The sequence below is a fragment of the Castor canadensis genome, chromosome 15 (genome assembly GCF_047511655.1).
Source record: "Castor canadensis chromosome 15, mCasCan1.hap1v2, whole genome shotgun sequence".
NCBI classification, from domain to species: domain Eukaryota; kingdom Metazoa; phylum Chordata; class Mammalia; order Rodentia; family Castoridae; genus Castor; species Castor canadensis.
The window spans coordinates 61,092,217-61,115,005 of NC_133400.1; the positions used below are offsets into that span (position 1 = coordinate 61,092,217).

General features: G+C 35.4%; 1 protein-coding gene across 2 annotated transcripts in view; it reads left to right on the forward strand.

Annotated features, from left to right (window-relative positions):
• The first annotated feature begins 684 nt into the window (after positions 1-684).
• The window catches only part of Rab18 (RAB18, member RAS oncogene family), a 37,141-nt gene continuing 15,036 nt past the window's right edge, over positions 685-22,789 (forward strand). The window contains exons 1-3 of one of the 2 annotated variants that reach the window (XM_074056311.1): positions 685-935; positions 5,309-5,364; positions 19,694-19,755. In XM_074056311.1, the coding sequence (XP_073912412.1) occupies positions 868-935; positions 5,309-5,364; positions 19,694-19,755 (186 nt within the window). In that variant the 5' untranslated portion in view covers positions 685-867. The remainder of the gene's footprint in view (positions 936-5,308; positions 5,365-19,693; positions 19,756-22,789) is intronic. The other variant, XM_074056310.1, reaches the window with a different exon arrangement.

Below are 22,789 nucleotides of genomic sequence, written 5' to 3' on the forward strand. Positions count from 1 at the left end.
ACATGCGCTCCAAGTATAAGAAACTAAGACACGAGGTTAATGTTGAGTGCCTGCCTGCCTTGCACCAGACACATTGCTAGGTGGTTTATAAAGACGTTTGTTAACTTGCTAAGATTTGCAATGAACTGAAGAAAACGGTACACACACAGCTCTCATCGCAGCAGTTCTTATGAGCAGGAAGCTGCGGCAGAGAAATATACGCACCTGATATACCAGAAATCCCTTCCAAGAAGAATTAACACGCGAAGGGCACTTTTCAGAATAAGAGGGTAAGTCAGGATGTTAATAATGCCTGTTCATATCTTTCATAGATCACTTTAGTTAACTCAGTCTTCCTAACAATTCTAAGATGAGGTATTATTCGAAGAATAATGATTGACTCTTTCAGATGGGGAGTGAGGCTGAGGAGGCTAGGTAATAAGACAAGTCAGGTGTATGGTAGAGTTGGACGTACATGTAAGATAACTCTCTTCAAAGTGCAATGCTGTCCCCACTGCGACTCAGCTGTCATGAGCATGAGCAGCTGCAGAAATAAACGCACTTCACACGCAGTCCCCAACTCAGCCAGCTCCAATTACGCTACCGGAAGACCGGCTGTGTCAGGGCTGGGGAACAGTCAGAGCGGCTCTCCCCTGTCTGCGCTTGCGCACGGGCGGAACCCGCTTTCGGGAAAGACGCCCGGGACGCTGGTGTGCGCAGACGCAGAGTTTCCTCCGGGCGGAACTCTGGAGTCCCGGGCTTCGGTAACCTAAACACCCGGGGCAAAAGGAAGGTGGCAGCCGCGGAACGCTGCGCATGCGCGAGCTGTTCTGCCTGGGACAGGCTTGAGAGGCGAAACAGGGGCGGCCGGCTGGGCTGGGAGTCAGGATGGACGAGGACGTGCTGACCACTCTGAAGATCCTCATCATCGGCGAGAGTGGGGTGGGCAAGTCCAGGTGAGGCAGGTCTGCGGGCCGCAGCGGAGGCAGCGGGCGCTTTCTGCTTCGGTAGCCGTGTCGCTGGGCCTCGCCGGGAACGGTAACCGGCGGCGGCCGGACGCCGGCCTCACTCGGGCGGGCTGGGCCTGTTCCTTCCGGCCCCGCGGCCGCCGCCAGGCCCGCGGTCTCTTGCTGCCCCTGCCGTCGCACTAGGAAATAAAGGGCTCTGAGGCCGCCACTCGGTCTGCGCGCTGGTCGGCTCGCTGTGCGAGGCACAGGGCGTGGCTGGCTGGCGGGCGGCGCGGGCCGCGTTCCGCCGAGACAGGCCGAAGTCGCGACCGCGGCCCCGCGGGGTTCAGGCAGCCTGTCACCCCTAGTCGGAACTTCATCACTTTCGGTGTTTCTCTCGGGCTTTCTCTAAATACGTAGTGTTCTACGCGGCAAGTTCTGTGACGCCTTAGGTCACATTCCTGGCCTGTTTCAGCGTAGACTGTGGTCGCGTCTTTTACGTTTTTAATTAGTCGGCTGTGAAAGAACAGTGGCCTTGTTGACAGTTCGAAAAGTCACTAGAGTGAAAGGTGCGAGTGCTTAAGCCGTGCCACTTTTGAAAATAAAGTGAGGTTGTTCCTTCCCAGGTTGCCACATCATCCTCAGACAAAAGGACAGTTTAGCCTGTCTTTTTTTTTTTTTTTTTTTGACTGGTTCCTGGGGGAAAATAACATTGACAGCAGTTAGACTTGTCCATTGGGTGAGACATGGAGCGAGGTGGGTGTTGCCAGAAGGTTATGATTTCATCCAGGTCTTTGAACAGTGTTCTCTGGGTGAAGTCATCCCTGCCATCTGATTGTGACTAGCTTTGGTTCCAGGTCCTCTTCAGCTTTAAAAGGTTTTCAGACTTTAGGAGCTGTAAGCAGCCTCACCTTTGGCTGCACCTCCTGATAGATGTATCATTCAAGTAACTCGTTCAATCACAAAGTTACTGTTTTTTTAGGCTTTGCAAGCTTCCTATATAATTCTAAAATTTTATGTATTTTTTGACATTTAACAATACGGCCCTAGTTTTTCTTATTTAGTGTGTTCTTTTTGTATAGTATAGAGATTTACACATACCAAGAAAAAAAGTAATGAAATATTGTGAGTATCAAAATAATACATTTGTGTATGTGTGTGTGTTTGGTAGTGGCGAATAAAATTTTATGACCACTATTTTGTGCATATTTGAATGTTAAGTTAGTTAATATATTGAGCATTATTTTAAATTCTATAGCCTCATGATCTTTTTTTTCCTTTCCATGATCATCTTTTTTTCCACATTTAAGTTAATGCATATGAATTTGCTTTTTTTGTTTTTTTGAGACAGGGTCCCCTACGTGGCCTTGGCTGGCCAGAAACTTGTGATCTCCTCCTCAACTTCCCAAGTGTTGGGATTACAGGTGTGCACCACTATGACCAGTTTAAAGACTGCTGTTTTCAGAATTAAAAATAATGAGTTGTTATTTCAACTGCATGATTGGGTGACATGTAGTGTATTGGACAGATGATGAATTAAGGAGTGTTAAAATTTTCTGGAAGGTTAACTGACCTTACAGTGACAGGAATACATAATGGAAGTTCCTTGTTTACAGTAAGGTCTGTTAAGTGGCTTTATTCAGCTCTTTTGTTCACTCCCCTAGACAATCTTATTTGGGCCTAATGTGCTTTAAACATTTTCTCAATACTTATTGGTGAATTATTAACTGCTCACTATAAAATTTTAATACTGTTTCTTTAAACAAATATTTGTTTATGTGATATACTACGGAAAACAACCTTGAACACTTATCTTCATGAATAAGACGAGAATAAATGACCACACTCTAGTAGAAGTCAGTGTCTTTTTAGGCAAGTTAGCACAAAAACATTTGTCATACATATGGTTGTAAAGGGTTGTTCCAGCCAGTAGTTTCTTTACAGAGGTAGAGCAAGTGAAGTGAGAAGGCAGTTGTGTGGTTGAGGAATTATTACACAACAAAGGGAATCTTAAGTAGTCAGAATTAGTGGATTTCTCTCCAATTCATTTCATACTGGTAAGAGTGTGGTTTGGGATAGTATCCAGGAGGTCAGGATTATGAAATGATTGTTGGCACTTGTGTACTTTATGTGTGATGCTTGAACAGTCCAGGCCTTCATTGGAAAAGTGAGGGGACTGGAAAGGAAAGCTCCCAAACACTGTCTAATGTTAAATGTACAGTTGACTGTGATTCTGTGGCCCAGCCTCCTGGAATAAAAATGTAGCAAAGTGTATCAAGAACTGGAGGGGATTATAGAAATCTGTTATTTAAATTGCTGTCTCCTAGGAGAATTTTATTTGTAAATTTAGAACTGCAAGTTAGCCAGACACACATTGTATTATAAACTTTGATCAATAGTCAGATCAGACTAGTGGTATAGTGCTAATTAACTCCTTCCATCTGTAGCTTCACATGGAGAGTATTTTGCTACTTTCACTTTGAAAATATAAGAACAGTGATTCTTAATCATTTTGGGACTGTGGATTCCTTTCAAACTCTAATAGAGAAATAGACTCTCTGCCTAGAAAAATGGGTACATTTTGGGCTACCAATAAACCATGGATAAGATCTGACTTACACTCAGAACTTGTATTAAAATTTGTTGTTTTGCACCATAAGAATTACCTGTCTTTCCTGACAAAATACTATTAATGACAATGTCTGTTGTAAGGAGAAAAATCCCTCGCTCAGTACCTGGCACAGGGTCATTATGTTCAATAAACAATAGTCAATACCATTATTATTACTTGTATTATAATGGTATTGTTCTACTACTACTATACAAAGTTATGTTAACCTATGTTTTTGATAATATTTTCTGTGGTGACCAAGTATAGATAGATACCTTTTCTAAATTATGGGTAACTGAGTATTGGAGAAAATAAAATGTTTATAAGTAGTCATTAAGATCTTAGTACTATCACTTGGCACTCTGTAATCCCAACTATTCAGGAGGCTGAGTGAGGAGGCTCTTGAATACTAAGCCAGCCTGGACTACATCGATCCTATTTCAAAAACCAACCAACCAACCATCCAACCAACAACTAACGTTAAGTAGGAAAATCTGGAATTTGAATGTACTGTTTTACTTTGATTCTGTGGTGCCTGTCTTATGGCGAATGTGGTAATCACTATACTACAGAAACTTGACATGCCTGTCTTATTGGAAGTCTAAGAATATAAAACTAAGAAAGTGAGAGTTAATACTTTAAATACAATGAATAACACCGGGTGTGGAAACTATCAGGAGGCCATTATGTTTTGTCATATACTGTGTGCATAGAAAATGTCTCTAGCAGTAGTAATCAGAAAGTACAGATTTAAATATTCATAAAATTTTTCACTCTTTAAAAAATAGCTGATAGTTATTTCCTTGATTTTATTAATGCAAACAAGTCAATAGAATGGTCTACTATAGGAGTTAATGAGACGTGATTGATTAATTTTCTTAATTTAGGGCTTTAATAAAAGCTTAGATTTTGTTCTTAAGGAGCTTCTAATAACTGACACTTTTGCCTTGTAGTAAGTGAAATAATGGTGGAAGACAAAAATCTTAGAGTACTCTTCTAATCTGGGATGTGTTGTTTTCATCCTTTCCTTTCTAGTTTCTTCACCATTTTCAAGCTTTAGTCCTTTGTTCCCTCTCACCATAACTATGGCAGTTAACTTTTGTTGCTTTTCCTCCAGTTTTTGCTGACATTATTTTTTCAAAACAGAGCAGTTCTTGTCATTCCTTTGTTTAAAAGCCTTCACTAATTCTCGATTGCCTAGCTGGGTTCTTATACCATAACTAGCATTTGCCTGCCACAGTATGCCTCCTGTGCTGTCTTTTTACCTTTTCTTTATACTGTATCTTCTCACTTAGGTAATAGTCATACTACTTGTTACAAAATGCTGTGCTTTTACACCTTTCTGTTTACTTGAATGCAGAGTGGATTACACATCAGGTTTTTTTAAAGTGAGTTTGTGCATTCCAAGAGACTCTGTTTTCTCTTTATGTCCGTGTCGTCATGACATTGTTATCAGAATCATTTTCTCAGAAGGGCATACCAGCACAGATTAGAAACGAACAAAATCAGAACACCTTTTCACACTTGTGCAGTTATGTACACCTATTATTTATTAGTAGACTGCTTTGCTCTTGGGATTTTAAAATTATTTTTCCAGTAATTTAATTCCGCTGCTTGTACCTGCACGGAGGCAGTAGTCCTAGGAGCAGACCTACATCAGCTTTATCTACATTAAATAATTTATAACAAAGTGTAACAAACATGGGCACATTTATAATATGATTAGCAATAAAATTTGAATTCCTAATATATCTTTTTAACTCTCTTTTAGCCTACTCTTGAGGTTCACAGATGATACTTTTGATCCAGAGCTTGCAGCAACAATAGGTAAGCCTAAAGTTTTGAAATTTAGTAGCAATGCCACGTATTTTCTTGCCTTTGGGAAGTTTTGTCTAACTTCCTCTCCCCTGCTCTTACCACCTTACTTTCCCATGTCTGTTTTTCAAGACTTCAGTATGGTATCATTAAATCTCTGAATTCCACCTACATCTCACTCAGCAAAAGAACATCCTTAAGTGTTTAATACCACTGATAGGATTATTGGTACATGTTTTTGAATTTCTGTATTGTAGATTGTCTTATTTTGTGACAGACAATAGCAATTTGAGTATTTATTGTGTATCAGGCATTGTGCTAAGATGTGATGCTATAATGATGAATAATGCAAACTTGGTCATCATCATGGATCTGATAGTACACTGTGTTGATTTTGCACTTTTCACATTTGCAAAATACATATTTCACATGTATTTTGAACTCCACATATTTATTGATATTAGTTACCAAAGATTGTTAGGAACAATTATACCCAAATGCTTTTTAAAATTAAATTTAAAATTGAATTGCCTGAAAATGGATTTGTCACACTAGCATATTAGAATATATGAGAAGATAGAAGATTCCAGTACACATATTTTGGGAGTGACAACAGTGTAATGAATCAAGGGACATTATTGAATCATTAAAAGGTAGTTGAATCAAGTGAGAAGTAGGTAGTTTTTTTGGCTTTGCTTTGCAGTAGGCGTGATCTTGAACCAGTCATTTTACTTCCTTGTCTTCATCTGTACGTAAAGAGGTTGGGGGGGATGTACATTTTTCTTCCAATTCTAAAATTTCATGATCTGCTGAGTAAAATATAAAGATGACCTTAGAATTATTGTTCTTGAAAGTAAAAATTTTCTCTTAACTGGTTTTATTTGTTTTTATCCATTATGAAATAACTTCAGGCTTAGAGATAAGTTGTAAAAACAGCAGGGAATTTTTATATATCCTATTCAGATTCCCCAAATGTTAATATTTATCACATTTGCTTTATGCTCTCCCTATACATAATACAGAATTCTTTCTTAATGAATTGTTTAAGAGTAAGTTGCAGACATGGTGTCTTTATCATCTAAATACTTTACTGTGTATTTCCAAAGTGAACATGGACATAATTCTTCTGTCTACAGACAGATTTCATTAATTGTCACATCAGTACCCTATGTAGCGAAAGAAAAAGTTCTTTCTGTTGTAGAATCCTGTTCCGGGTCAAATACTAAATTTAGCTGACATTTCTCTTCAGTTTCTTTTAATCTGAACAGTTCTTCAGTCTGTTTATTGATGACTTGACAGTTATTTTGTAGAAATTTCCTCAGTTTGTGCTTGTTCAGTATGTTCTCATGCTTGCATTCTTGTTACGCATTTTTGGCTAGAATTCCATTGTGAAAAGAGGTGCATAGTATCTATTTGGGACTTTGGTCCTGTAAGTTGATATAGTAGGCTTCTCCACTGTGAAGTTGTTATTATTTTTCTCTTTATAGCTAATAAATTTCTTGTGGCTAGATACCTTGAGACTGTATAAATATCCTGGTTTTTTTTTTTATACTCTTCTTTTGGCATCCATTGATAATTCTCGCCTGCAACAGGTAATGAGGACAATATGTGATCCTTTATTGTAGCTGTGGTTGCCAAATGATGTTTTCAAATGCCCTCTTTCTGCCTGCATTTTCTTTCTTTCTTTTTTGTTTTGATGTGACTGGGGTTTGAACTTAGGACTTCACCTTTGCACAACAGGTGCTCTACCACTTGAGCCATGCCTGCATTCCAGTTTTCTGCTCTAGCTCTTTTAACTTGGTGATTTCAGGAAGTATTCAGACTGGCCTCTGATCAATATCCTCCAGATCTCAGATAGGATTACAGGCATGAGCCTCCATTGTCCTGCTCTGCCTGCATTTATTATTTGGAATTCTGTAAGGAAGAGCTCTTTTTTGTTTCTATTTTTGTGAACTCATACTGCCTCCAAATTTTCAATAAATTATGTCAGACATTACTTAGCTTTTGTATGACATTGCTGTTTATAGAGTTACTTTTATGTATGTCATAAGGGAATCATCTAAAACACTAGTAATTTAAATCAATTTTAACTTGGATTCAGAATATTATTTGATTTAAAAAAATCATTTAATAGTAGAACTTAATTTTGTTAAGAGCATGCCTGGTTATGAACAGTGAAGAGTGGAGGAGGAGTAACTGATAGGAAAGTAAACTTGCTTAAAGTCTTACTGAAGGAATGAACTATGTGCTATATAAAAGTACCTTCATTTCTAACTCCAGTAACATAGGGACTTGTAAACTGACATGCATTATGGGTTGTCTTTATACTAAAACTACTCCGTCTTCTGCCAAAACAAATACTAAGATTTTCATGCTGATGAGAAAAAATATGAATATATCATATATAAATTATATCTAACATACTATATATAACATATAAATGTAAATGTGGTTTTTTTTCCCTAAATGGGTATCTTTTTGAAAGTATCCTTTACATTTAGGCTTCAGATTACTGTTGTTTTTCAATTATAATCAACACTCACATGGGTTTTAAAAATAAAAACAATTAGCTCAATAGTGGTCTTGTCAAATTGGTGTTTTGTGAGATATTAGTATTTTGGCTCAGTAAAATATTAAAAAATGCACATTTTTGTTGTATAGTGATACACTTAATTTCTCTCTTGTATCAAAAAACTTTTAAGGGCTGGCTGAGTGGCTTACGTGGTAAGAGCACCTGCCTAGCAAGCACAAATCCTAGTACCACCAAGGTAAAGCAAAAAAATTTAAAACAGTTGTTGGAGTTTGTTTAATGATGGTCCTATAAATTATGATGGTATTTTCTTTGGTTTCCAGAGAGTTTAGCTAAAATACATAAGAAAAAGGGAAAATGTAAAACACAAATCCTATAGAACACAAACCCTAGACTAGAAGACAGCTAACATCCCAAGCCATGAAGTAGGTAGAATCACTGACGACAGTGTACAAGATATAAGAATACTGCACGTAGGAAGAAGTAGAGAGGATGCTATAACTGCAGAGCTCAGAGCCAGAAAGACGTCCTGAAGCTTAGGCCCCATCAAGGTATAAAACCTAGATTCCTTGTCTACAAAAGCTTTTTTAAGGAGTTGGGGAGATGAAGCTGAGGAGTCAAACAAGCCATTTCTGCCAGAGGTGTTCTGTCTTAATAACAGTGGGGAAGGAGATGACTTTGCATTTTGATAAAACCTTCAGAATGCCCATCTCCACTGCTTAGTAAGAAGTGAAACACTTTCCTGTTACACAAGCAACAAATCTGTTGAATAAAGGACTCATTACTTTAAAAGCTCATGGAAAAGTTTTACGTTGGTGGAATTGGCAGCAAAGTAAATCTTAAATTGAAAAGTAGAGATTCTACAATCCATATTCTCCAATAATTTATTTTTTCATATGAGTTGATAGTATTTTTAATTGTACATTAAAATAAACTTTTTTGGTAGGCAGTTCTTTGTTAATGTAATATATTATGCTATCATAATGCATTCTACCAAGTGTATGATCATATAATCACCACCGTAGTCAGAATACCAAACAGTTCATCATCACACTTTTCCCTTGCCTCTAACCCCAGGCGAGCACTGATAGTTTTGTTTTTTTTTGACATACAGTACGTAACCTTTTGAAATGGATTTCTTTTCCTTAGCCTATGCCTTTGAGCTTCCTCTAGGTTGTTGCCAATCATTTGTTCCTTTTTTTCACTGACTTGAATTCCATTGTATGGATATGCCACAGTTGGTTTTTCCATTCACCCTCTGTAGGACATTTGAGTTCTTTCTTGTTTGGCGTGATTATGAATAGGTTTATTACAAATATTCATGTACAGTATTTTATATGAATATTAATTTGTTTCTCTGGTACATATGCAATAGTGGAGTTATTGAGTCATTTGGTACATACATATTTAACTTTGGGAAATACTTTGATAATATTTTAATGAGGTGGTTGTATCATTTTATATTCCCATTAGGAGCATACAAGAATTCCTGGTCTTTCACATTTCTCCCTTTTATTTAATATAAGCACACTATATTTGTGGTACTAAGAATTGAACCAAGGGCTAGGCAAGCACTCTTAATACTTGAGCCAGGCCTCCAGCCCTTTTGTTTATGTTTTATTTTTGAAGTGGGGTCTCCCTAATTTTGCTTTGGTTGGCCTGAACCTAGTGATCCTCTTGCCTCTGCCCTCTGGAGTACCTGGGATTACAGGTGCGCACCACCACACCCAGCATAGCCTTTTAAATTTTAAACATTTGAATAGGTGTGTGTTGGTATCCCACTGTTTTAATTTTGCATTTTGCTAATGACTAATGATTTTGAACATCTTTTTAAGTTTATTTGCTGTCATATCCCGTATTTCTTTGTGTGTGAAGTATCTGTTCAAGTCTTGTTAATTATTAGTTGACTGTAGTATTTTCTTATTGTTGAGTTTTGAGAATTCTTTATATAATCTGCGCATAAGTCCTTTATCTGATAGTATTTGCTTTGCCAATATTTTCTACCCAGTCTTTGGCTTGTCTTTGTTACAAAACAGTATATTTCTAAGTGCACAAGATTATTTATTTTAGTGAAATGCAATTTACCAACTTTTCCATTTAGGGATGATGATTTCAGTGTGGTATTTTTTGCCTAACAGAAGGTAGCAATGATTTTTTCTATGTTTTCTTCTACAAATTTAGAGTTTTTGGTATTGCACTAAGTATAATTTTTTAAATTAATTTGTGAATTCAGTGTGAGGTGTAGATCACAGTCCTTTTCTCCATTTTTTTTGCTTATGAATATCTGATTGATTCAACACTATAGTCGAAAAGACTCTCCTTTCTATTCTGAATAGTTTTGCATCTCTATAAAAATAATCAGTTGTCCTTAGATGTGTGGGTATATTTCTTGACTCCATTCACCTGTTTGTCTTTCTGTCAGTACCATGTTGTTGATTTTTGTAGCATTGTAATGCATTTGGAAATCAGATCTTGTTAATATGTCAACTTTGCATTTTTTCAAAGTGTTTGATTCCTTTGCATTTTCCAGTGGACTTTAGAATCAGCTTTTTGATTTAAAAATAAAAGTGTGCTGGAATTTTGATAGGGGTTGTGTTGTATCTACAGATGATTTTGTTAACAGTATTGAGTTTATAAGCCATGGGTGGTGGTGCATGTCCTGTAATTCCAGCACTCAGGCAGTGAAGCAGGAGGATCTGGAGTTTAAGGACAGCCTGAACTATATAGAGAGACCCTTATTTCTTAGTGTTTTTCTCAATAGAAAGCTTAAGACTTCATTACTTGGCTTTGTTTGAGTAATATATTCGTATAAATAAATCCTTATGATCGTTGAACAGATTATCTCTCCATTCATTTAGGTCTTTAACTTTTTCTCTCTTGATACTTGTACATTTTCAGTATACAAATCTCTCACAACTTTGGTCAGATTTAACCCAAAGTATTCAATAGACTTTCATTCTGAATGGTACTGATTTTTTTCATTTTTCCCTTTGTTCATTACTAACATATAGAAATACTCTCAATCTTTGAATGTTTATTTGCATCCTACAACCTTGCTAAACTTGTGTATAAGTTCCAGGAGTTTTGTGTTTTTTTTGAGGAATGTGTGATTATTATTATTATTCATAGATTCTAGTGAATTTTCCTATTCTTCCTTTCCAACTCATACGCCCTTTTTTTCTTATCTTATTGTCCTGGCTAAAAATCTCTGGTACTGTACAGTGTTGAGTAGATAGGGTGAGAGTTGATACCTGTACTTCAAACCTGATATTAGGGGAAAACATTTCTGTCTTTTACCATTATATATGATAACTGCATGTTTTTCATAGACCCCCTTTATCCGGTTGAGGAAGTCCCCTCTGTAACTAGTTCACTGAGGTTTTATGAGGGATGTGTGTTAGGTTTTGACAAGTGTGTTTTATGTACTAGTTGAGATGATCATATGATATTTGTTTATTAGGTTAGTATAGTAAAGTGCATATTGATTTTTTTCAATGGTAAAACCTACCATTTCTGGGATAAACTTCACTTGGTCATGTTATGTTGTTCTTTCATACATTTTTTGATTCATTATGTGAGATTTCCATTTATGTTCATGAGCAATATTGATCAGTAGGTTTTCTGTTGTGCCTTTTTTTTAGTGGTGCTGGGGTTTGAACTCAAGGCTTTGCCCTTGCTAGGCAGACACTGTACCATTTGAGCACGTCTCTCTCCCCTAACCTTTTTTGTGTTAGATTTTTTTTCAGATAAGATCTTGTGTTTTTGTCCCAGGACCAGCCTGGAACTGAGATCCTCCTATTCATGCTTCTCATATAGCTGGCGTGACAGTCTTTGCACATTTTTGAATTAGGTTTTTTGTTGTTCTATTATAGAAATTCTTACACAGATATTTTGGATATTAATATCTTAATAGATACATAATTTGTAAGTATTTTCTTTGTGAGGGTTGTCGTCTTGTTTTCTCATTGTTTTTTTCCTTAATTTTTTTATTAGACTGTATTTGTTGTACAGGGGTATTCATTGTGATAATTCCAAATAGACTTATATTGTACATTGATTAGGTCACCCCCACCATGTCTCCCTCTTGTCCCCTTTCCACCTCACTTAAAACTATTGCAAGAGGTTTCTTTGTTCTGTTTTGTATAAGTATATGAAGTCCATCAACCATATTCCCTCATCTTAATGTTCTTCATTTACCCTCTGCCCTCCCACAAATACCACCCCCTACTGTACCTATTTTACAGCCCTGCCTTTCGTTATTAATATCTAAGGCAGTGTTCAAAGAGGTTTCTCAGTGGGTCTCCACTGTTCTTTCCTGTCTTGATAACGTCCTTTAATAACTTTTTTTTTCTTCATGGTTCTGGGGATTCCATCCAGGACCTTGTGCATGGTAAACAAGTATTGTACCTCTGAACTAAATACCCAAACCTTGTTTATTGGAATTTCCCTGCCTAGCTTAGGCTGTCCTTAAACTCTATGTAGTCCAGGCTGGCTTTGACCTTGACATCCTCCTGCCTTCACCTGCTGAGAGCTGGGATTGCAGGTGGCACCACCACTCCCACCTTCAGTTGATAACTTTAAATTTCTATAAAATACATTTAATCTGTATTTTTTCTTTCATTGTATGTGTTTTTGATGTCATATCCAAATAACTAATACTAAGTTCTATGTTATGAAGGTTATGTTTTCTTCAAAGAATTTTTTAGAATTTAGTTGTTAACATTTAGATCTTTTATTTATTTTCTGTTGACTTTTCTTTATGTTGAGAAATAAGGGTCCAGCTTCATTCTTTTGCATAGACCCTAGTTTTTCTAGAACCATTTGTTGAAAAGACTGTTCTTCACATATTGACTGGTCTTGGTTGCCTTATTAAAAACCAACTGGACATGCGTGTGAGGGTTTATTTCTGGTTCTCTATTTCTTTGTATGTGTGTGTTTATGCCAATATCATTTTGTTTTAATTACTGTAGCCTTGTAGTACCTTTTGAAGTTTGAAAGTGTGAATCGTCTTTTAAAAGATCATTTTGCATTTCAGTGCCTTTTGCAATTCTGTATGAATTTGAGTATCGGTTTTTCCATTTCTATAAAGAAAACCTCTTGGAATATTAATAGAGATTGTGTCAGATCTGTAGATTAATTTGGGTAGTATTTATATCTTAAAAATATTATACCTTCCAATTCATGAACATGGGATATCTTTGCACATTTTTATGTTTACTTTAATTTCTTTAACAAGGTTTTATAATTTTTAGTATATAAGTCTTTCACCTCCTTGGTTAAATTTATTTCTAAGTATTTTACTCTTTTTGATGGTATGGTAAATGGAGTAGTTTTTTTAAGTGTTCTCATTGCTTGTCTATAGAAATGCAATGAGTTTTTGCCTATTGATTTTGTATTCTACAATGTCAATGAAATCAGTTATTCTAAGTTTGTGTGTGTGTGTGTGTGTTTGTAGTCTTTAGGGTTTTCTGCATGTAAGAAAAGATCATGTTATTTATAAACAGTATGAGCAGAGATAATTTTACTTTTTCTTTTTCAATTTGATACCTATTCTTTCTCAAGTCCTCTGGCTCTAACTTTGAATACTCCTTATAATATACGTGGTGAAAGTTGGTATCTTTGTCTTATTTCTGGTATTCATTTATTTATGTTTTTGGTGTTTTTGAGGGAGGGTCTCATGGTCTAAATTGGCCTGGAATTTGCCCTGTAGTCAAGGCTGGCCTCAAACTCATGATTCTCCTACCTCTAGCTCCTGAATGCTAAAATCACAGGCATGGAGCACCATGCCAACTTTATTTCTGTTCTTAAGGGAAAAGCTTTCAGCCCTTTACCATTGAGTATGATGTTAGCTGTGAGTCTTCGATGGCATTATTGGAAGATGTTGGAAACTTAAGGAGGTAGGCACTAGTTAGAGGAAGCTGGTCATTGGAGGCATGCTCTGGAAGGGTATATCTTGTCCCTGGCCTCTTCCTCTCTTTCCCCTTTTGTTTCCTGGTTTCTGTGGTGAGCATTGTTGTTGCATACATGCTTCCTTGCCATAATGTTCTGCCTTCTCTGAGTCCACAGTGATGGGCCCAAGAAGCAACCATGAAATGAAACCGTAAACCAAAATAAATCCTCCCTTTCAGTTGTTTTCTCAGGTATTTTGCCATAGTGATGGAAAGCTGACTAATACAAAGGTCTCAATTATGCTGAGTAAATTTCCTTCTATCCCTAGTTGGTTGAATATTTTTGTCATGAAAGGGTACTAAATTTTGCCAAATGCTTTTTCTGCATCAACTAAAAATGATCATGCGTTCTTTGTCCCTTCATTTTATTAATGGAATTTTTACTTTTTAAAATTTTCAACCATCCTTATGGTCTGGGAATGGCTCAGTGGTAGAGTGCTTGCCCAGCATATAGAAGGTCCTGGAGTTGATATCCAGCACTGCAAAAAAAAAAAAAAAAAGAAAAGAAAAAAACATACTCATATTCTGGGAATAAATTTGATTACTGACTCAGTCTCTTGACTACTTACAAGTGTGTTCAGATTTGCTGTTTCTTCATGAGACAGTTTCAACAAATTATGTGTTTTTAGGAATTTGTCCATATCATCTAAATTATCCAATATTACAAATTCCTTTTTTTTTCTGTAAAACTAGTACTGCAAGTTAAGCATCCTTAATCCAAAACTCCAAAATCTGAAATGCTCTGAAGTGTGAAACTGTTTGAGTGCCAATGTGATGCTAGAGTTTATGTAAATATTCCAAAATCAAAAGAATGCCAAAATCTGAAGTGCTTCTGGTCTCAAGCATTTCTGATAAGGGATATTCAACCTGTAACACTCCCACTTTTATATTTGACTTTTTGTAATTTTAGTCTTCTATTTTTCTTAGTCAATCTAGTTACAGATTTATTGGTTTTGTTGATCTTCAAAGCAAAACAAAAACAGTTTTGGCCATTTGTTTTCTTTATTGTGTTTTCTATTTCGTTTGCTTTTGCTCTAATCTTTATTATTTCTGTCTTGCTAGCTTTGTGTTTAGTTTGCTCTTGTCTTCTATTAACTTAAGTTGCATAGCCAACATACAGTCTCTTCTAGACAATGTTTCATGCACCCTTGAGAAAAATTTGTTGTTGGGTGAATTGTTTTGATTGGTCAAATTGGTTGCTACTGTTGTTCAAATCTTTATTTCCTGTTGATTGTCTGGTTGTTGTAGTAATTTATTGAAAGTGGTATATCAAATCTCTACTATTGTAAAACAGTTTTTCCTCTCAAGTCTATCAATGTTTGCTTCATATATATTGGAGCTCTATTCTGTAATGCATATATGTTTATAATTATATTTTTTTGATTAATTGACCTTTTTATCAGTATATTTTGTCTTTTGTCTCATCAGGTTTTGATTTAAAGTCTTTTGATTGATATTAGTATAATTACCCCCTTTTTTAAGTTACTATTTGCATAGGATATCTATTCCTCTCGTTTTACTTTTAATTTCTGTGAGTCTCTTGGTCTGAAGTGAGTCTCTTGTAGATATCATGTAGTGGCTTTTTAAAAAATTCTGTCAAGTTTTGCCTTTTGGTTGAGAGTTTAATCTCTTTATATTTATTATAATCACCAATAAGAACAGACTTCTGTTTTAAGTTTTTGTTCCTTATTTTCTCCATTAGTGCCAGGTTTTGTGCTTAGTTGATTTTTCATATTGACATGCTTTAATTCCCTTTACATTTCCTTTTATATACTGTATATATTTTATTTGTGACCTATTTTTCTCTTGAAACAATTTTGCTAGTTTTTTTAAATCTTTCATAGAAATTGTCAAATTTAATGACATAATTTGTTCTTAACATTCCATCATTATCTCTTTAATAATTTGTAAATGATGGGATATTTCTTGCTCTTTTAATGGTAGTTTTGCCTTTTTTCTTAATCAATTTGCTAGAAGTTTTATCAGCTTTATTGATTTTTCTTAATAAAAACCAGGTTTAGTTTTATTAATTTCTTAAAATAATTTTTTAGTTTTTTGATTTCTAATATGAACTTTACTGTCTTGTACTTGCTTTGGATGTAGTTTTCTTTTTCTTTTTGGTGATACTGGGAATATGGAACTGAGAGTCTTAAACATACTAAGCACACACTGTGGTCGAGCTATGCACCCAGCCCGGCTGCATTTTCTCTCATGTTAGTTTGGAGATCTACTCATTGACTTGAGAATTGTTTCTAATATGGGCAACCTAACAGTGTAAAATTTCCTGTAACTATTGCTTTCATGGCATCCCTCAATTTTTGATATTTTTTTTCTTTTCATTCAAAATACCTAGTTCAAATTACTCTTAATTTTCTTTTGAACAATTTCATTATGATACTGCTCAGTTTAGCTTTCTTCATGTTTCTGTGCTTGAGGTTCATTTAGCTTCTTTGATCTGTGGGTTTATATTTTTATCAAATTTGAAAATTTTTGGCCATTATTTTTTCAAGTAGATTTTTCCTCCTCTTTTTTCACCAAGTGCAGTCACTTGCATATTAGGCTGCTTGAAATTGTTCAATAAATCATTTTGTTGCTCTTTCATTTTTTAAAAATTCTCACATAATAATTATAAACATCTATGCAATACAATGTGATAATTTGATACAGTTACACATCGTATAATGATCAAGTCCAGTAATTAGTATGTCCTTCTTAAACATTTATCATTCCTTTGTTTCGGGAAGCTTTGAACTCTTCTAGTTACTTATAAATTTATAAAATACATGATGAATTGTTGTAAACCCTGGGTGGGCAGAATCACAAAAGGGTGTTGTCCAGCAGAAGCCTGGTGGAGGGAGGGACATTGTGGGCTGGGTTCTTTCTCCAGGGCGGTGCAATGGTGAGGATTCCCTGGCAGCTCCCCAAACTGGGCTTGGTGCCCTGTGGAGGGGTGCAGGCTTCTCTAGCAGCAATTACTTTGCATGTCCATGGTGTGAGGAGGGACTGTTTGTGCCTCCTGCTTACCCTTTATCCACTAGGTGAAGTTCCTCTTGGCTCAAGGTTGATCTCAACTGGAGAGAGGATGGTAGATTCTGTGTGCATCGTTTCCTTTATAAGTCCATTAAGATTCTTCATGCTCTGTGTCAACTCTGCCAAATACTCAACTTCACTCTTTAGCTGTACAGTGTAATAGCAGTTTTTTTCTTTGTTTTGGTCTTCTTTTATGTCGGAAGCAGGCCATCCATGTCATCCTTCCATCTTGCTGACATCAGCAAGTTTCCATCCTTCTCATTTGAATCTCTTCTCTGTCTGTGCTTCATCTGAGGTGGTTTCTACTGCCGCTTCCTCACACTCATTCCATGGTGTCCAATCTGCTGTTAATCCCATCCTGTGTGTTTTTTATCTCATACATTACCATTTTCATCTCTAGAAATTTTATTTGGCTCTGTTTTCAATCACTCATGTCTTCTTAACTTTTTAAACTTATGGTATGTACTTATAATTGCTTTTAATATTCTTGTTTGTTGATTCTAACATTTATGTCAGTTCTGGTGTTTCTGTTGATCTTTCTTTGACAGAGCAGATTCTTTGATAGGTTCTGGTCTCCCATTCACAAGAGTCTGTTGTTAGAGTTTGTATATTCTTTAGTAGTTTCATACTCCATTTACTTCTTGTTTCAAGGGCTCTATCGTATATATTATAAGTAAAACAACCTTCATAAAATAGGCCTCCTGCAAAGAAACTGAATTAAAGATCATATTAAAAATGCAAATACAAATGAGTAAGACCAGCTGAGATGAGAGTTCTACTTCTGTTTGAACTTGTCACCTACACGAAGAGATTGAAAAGGTGGTTTGATCAGGTCTAGTAAGAAGTTGGCAAAATCAGATTTACCAAAAAGATTCTCACTATTGTTACCAATAAAAACAAATTTATCAGCCACTTTCCTGAGAGAGAGAGAGAGCATGAACAAAGCAAGCATGCCGAAGAAGTAGTTTTAGCATGTGAGATCAATTGCCACATATGAGATTCACCACAGGAACCAAGGAGAGAAAATTGAGACTTTAGGGGTCTGGATCCAGATGAGGTACTCAGGTCAGCAGTGTCAGTGGGCTGTGATGATAAGATTCTTTCTAATGGGTAAGTTCCAGCTGTTTTAGAAGCCTAGCTTAGAGGCAGTTTCTCGGTATTCATATGGAAGTTTCTCATATAACACAGACAATCTTTAGACTGTTGTGAAGGAACACATGCAAAACCAAGAAATAATAAGACAAAGGGGTAATGGAGAGCAGGTAAGGATTACAAACATTCTTCTCTTGGGTAAACTAATTAGGAAAGAGGCTGTTCTGAACATGCACCTGAAATATTTTTTTAAAAGGTTCTTTATATTCTTTCTGATAAACCTTTGAGAATTTAACTGTTAACATGTCCGTAATAAGAATTATGTACCAATGGTTTTAATTTGGTATCTGTACCAGGTAAGAACCATATCCTCTCTCTAAAATTACTCATTTTTTATAAAGCAATAGAAAGAAAATGTATATAATTTTATATCAATGTTTCTACTTTTAAAGTGGCATAGTGCTTCTTTAGAAGGAGTAAAAGCAAGATTGTTCAGTGTGTGGGTTTTTGTTTGTTTGGTTGCAAGGAAATTTTATACTTACGTTTTCCTTGAACTGTATAAAGCAGCACTTGTCCTGTCACTAATGGTCACCTGTTCTTGTAGGCATACCTTTATCATCTCCTTTTTCACCCTAGCCTAAAATACCAAACTTTATTTTGAATGTATCTTTGGCATACAGGAAGACTAGGTGTTCTGTTATGCATTTAGTTCATGAGGGTGCTGTTCATCTTAGTTGGAGCTTTCCTGAATTGTCACGAGCTAATAAGGTCTTGTAAGTTTATTTCCAAACTTCCTGAGCTAATGTTTTCCCTCTGGCCAGTGGGGTAGACTGCACATTATTTTTGATACTCTTTTAAAGATGTGGGCAGTTACTGTTCATTTAAGCCAGATGGCTTGTGTCAACTCGTTTTCCTGGAAAGGAGAGAATTTATTTGAGGCTGTTGTAATAAAACCTGTGTGACATCTTATGAATTAGTATTTATAGAAACATTTCATAGAAATTTGGGCATCCATGTTTTACTTAGGAAGATTCTTAGAGGGTTGGGTCTAGATTTTTTTTCTGCATAAATTCTTTTTTTAAAAACTCCTGCAGTAGCAAGTAATCATTAATTAGATTACACAGAACCAATATTGTTTTTTTAGGATAAAAACAAAGAATCCAAAAGACAAGAAGTGAGTGCCTTTTTATAGTTTTACCAGCACTCCAAGCTGCTTGCCAGGCAAGCTCTCAGTTAGCAGTTGGCCATTGGTGAACAACGCTTTAAACTTTTAACAATTGTGTGTAGATAATTAAGAAGCCCAGGGAAACTGCCATGGTCTACAGTCCCTTGAGAATATTCATTTCTTTGTTAGCACTGTAATTTGGATCTTAATTTTCAATATGCATAGTCAAATCATCACTTTAAATTGATTTTTTTTTTTTTTGGTGGGGGACAGTACTGGGGTTTGAACTCAGGGCTTCATGCTTGCTAGGCAGGTTAAATTGAATTTTATTTCTCCTTTTTGCAAGAAGTACAGGTGAGTACTTGAATTCTAAAGCATTTGATTTTCATTTACCTTGATTAAATCCTGAGCTGCTATTCATTAGTGACACTTTTTCTGTTATCCTCATATCCTAAGAATTTAGGGTATGAATTTGAGCATTTGATAAAGTAGCTTTTCCATTTTCTGCTTTTCTTAATAATGGATTTTAAAAGTATATTTCACTCAGTGACTTATCAAGACTTTCATTTCTTCAAGGTGTTGACTTTAAGGTGAAAACAATTTCAGTGGATGGAAATAAGGCTAAACTTGCAATATGGGTAAGAGTTTTTAAAATGTGTTTTTATAAATATTAAACTAGTACTTTTTAGGGAAGTAGACATTGATTTCTTTAGTATTCTAGAGGTGAATTTTCAACTTGTATTAAATAACTACTTAGAAGATTTGTTTTTAAAGGATACGCAATAATTAGTTATATCTTATAACTGTGTAACTAGGCAGAGACTTGTTCTACTTACGTTTTTTAAATGTGTAATCTTTTCAAAATATTTCAAAGCTGAATAGAGCATAAAAAAATCACCTTGTCTCCCTGAGAGAGTCATTGTTACTGGATATGTTCCATAAGAGTTTTAAAAAGATCATCTAAACTGAACCTACACTAAAAGTAGTTACTGAGGGGAAGGAAAATTAAGTGATAATTAGGAGAAAAATTATTTTTCCTACTTATTAGTATAGATATTTGTAAAATTTAAGTTTACCAAATTTGAATTTGCTTTTTAATACCTTGTCTTTCTTTACTGGTGCTTTTTCATTTTCCTGTGAGTCCTATCATTCTGCTCCACATTGTTCTGCTAACTAGACCTCTTCATGCTAATGCTGACTAAGGCAGCATTACTGTCAAAACATCTAAGAGGCTCAGTGTCTATGTCTCTCTGCCAGTATGATTGTTACACATACTATTTATAAAGCACAATTCTATATATATTTATATTCTACATATACTATGATAATTAAATATATGCATATATTTTATAACATGATAAATAATATTAGAACTGATTACTAGTCATCAAATTGAGACATATTTCCATATAGTGGTTAAATGGTAAATACAGCCTGTATGTCATCACAGATTCTAATAGCAAGTGTTCATGCATTGTATGTTGTCATCTACCTTCCTGGTATTCTCTGAATGCTACACAGTTTCTAACATATTTTTATCTCAAAATAATAACTGTAACTGTGTATACTTTTTGTTTTAATTTTTTTCTAACGTAATATTTTAATGATTGTTAACCTGTTTGCCACTCTTCTCATAATGTATTTAACAACAATCAGAGCAGTCAGTGCTGTCTAACAGAAAACATTTTGGCAAAATGTTGGACTAGACATAGCAAATATATTGAACAATTTAAGAATTCTGACTTCTGTACTAACGTGGGGGCCTGATTTTCCATGTTGTTTTCATGGTTAACTCATCTTCTCTCTCTGCCTTTGCTACTACTTTGTGAAATACAAGATTAGAATAGGATCTGAGCCTCCATGGTTGCAGTAAGATTTTTCTCTTACACAAGAGTTTTCTTTTTATTCTGCTTTAAATTTTCTTTCTACTCTTGCTTAATGAGAGGCTACAGACATATAGGATATCTTTATCCTAGTCTTGTAAGTATTTTTAAAAGAAAGGTTCCCCTCTGACTACAAGAATAATACTGGTTCATTTAAAAAAGGATAATTAAGACAATATGAAACCAATGAAAAAGTTTATCTTTAATCAGTTTGCTTTTTAGTGAACATCCTTAACAATATCTGGGTATACATATACATACTGTTAAACATGGGTATATCTGCAGTTTCCAAAAGAAAGGGATTTTATCTTATGTTTTAAAACTTGTTTGTCCTCCTTCCTCTACCTACTCACATAATTTGTACATTTTTCTGTGTCAACAAATATAAAGGTACATCATTTTAAATGGCTACCTAGTATTCAGTTTCATAGCTATACTTTAATCAACCCTCAATTTAATTTAAATTGAGGCCAGTTTTTCATAAAGGTAAGCATTGATCCAGTGAGCATCCTGATTTATACATCTGTGTGTACCTGTTTAGTTAGGTTATTGTATATACCTAGAAGTAGAAAATTGGCTTAAAGAATGTGAAGATTTAACATTGATATACACTAACAGTTTCATTTCTCAGTTTTTACTCCCAATAATTATATTCTACCAATTACATTTTCATATTCACTATTCCACTATTTAGTCTGTGCTAAGTATCACCAGTCTTTTTAAAGGTAGGTATACTTTGCTTTATGTAGTTTTTTAATTTATAGTATTGTTCTTGAAAAGTTGAGCATGTATCCAAATTGAATGTTTTTTTTACATATTAGGTGTTTATAAGAAATGTTGAAACCAAAAAAATTTTTAAAGAGAAAATCATGTTTTATCTCAAGTTTATCTGTTTAGAAAATTTAATTTTACATGTGCTACTTCTTCACTTAAACATGGCAGAATAGGGGTTAGTTTCTGTGGCTGTGAGAATCTGGAAGCAAGTACAACCTGCATTTGTATAAATGTATCTGTGAAAGAATTAATGCTCAAAGTGGTTTACATTGAAAGTAATTTTCCTCTTAAGTTTCTCTTCTGTGTCTATAAATTTCCCCAAATACTCTGTTGTCTTATGGCATTCTCTCCTTTGATCAGGCAATGAAACTTGCTATTGCTAGATCCCCTCAGTGCTATTTTAAAGCTCCTCCTCAATCTATAAACCTCTTAAAGGTTATTAACATTTTTTATATCAAAAGGAACTTCTGCTTGTCCCTCTAGCAAAACTTGCATTGGCCACAGTGAGACTGGTAGCTAAGTTGAGGCTCGATGTATGCCTTTACTTTTCTTCAGTTTTTGCAGACTGCAAACTTTTTCTTAAAGGTCCAGTTAGTAAATATTTAGTCTAACCTTAAAGTGGGCCATACGGTTATATGTAAATGAATGGGCCTGGATATGTTTCATTTTATTCAATAAAACCTTAAGTAATCAAACAGGTGATGTGCTGAGGCAGCAGTTTGCCAGCTGCTGCTTTGTAATATCTTAGGTACCTTGAAACCATAATCCAAGGATGGTGGTAGAAAGAAGACAGGGAAGGAACCAGGCTTGCAGTAGAGGCCTGGTTAAATTAGTTCATCGTTATAATCATTATTGTTCTTGTTCTTGTTATTTATAAAATAAATTCTGAGCAACTTTTCTTTGGCAAGAATTGGTCTAGGCACTGGAGTTAAACTGGTGATTGGGTAGATAAGAGATCTCTGCCCTTGTGAAATTTGAATTTCCTACCTAGGGTCCATCCTTTATAGTTCATTAA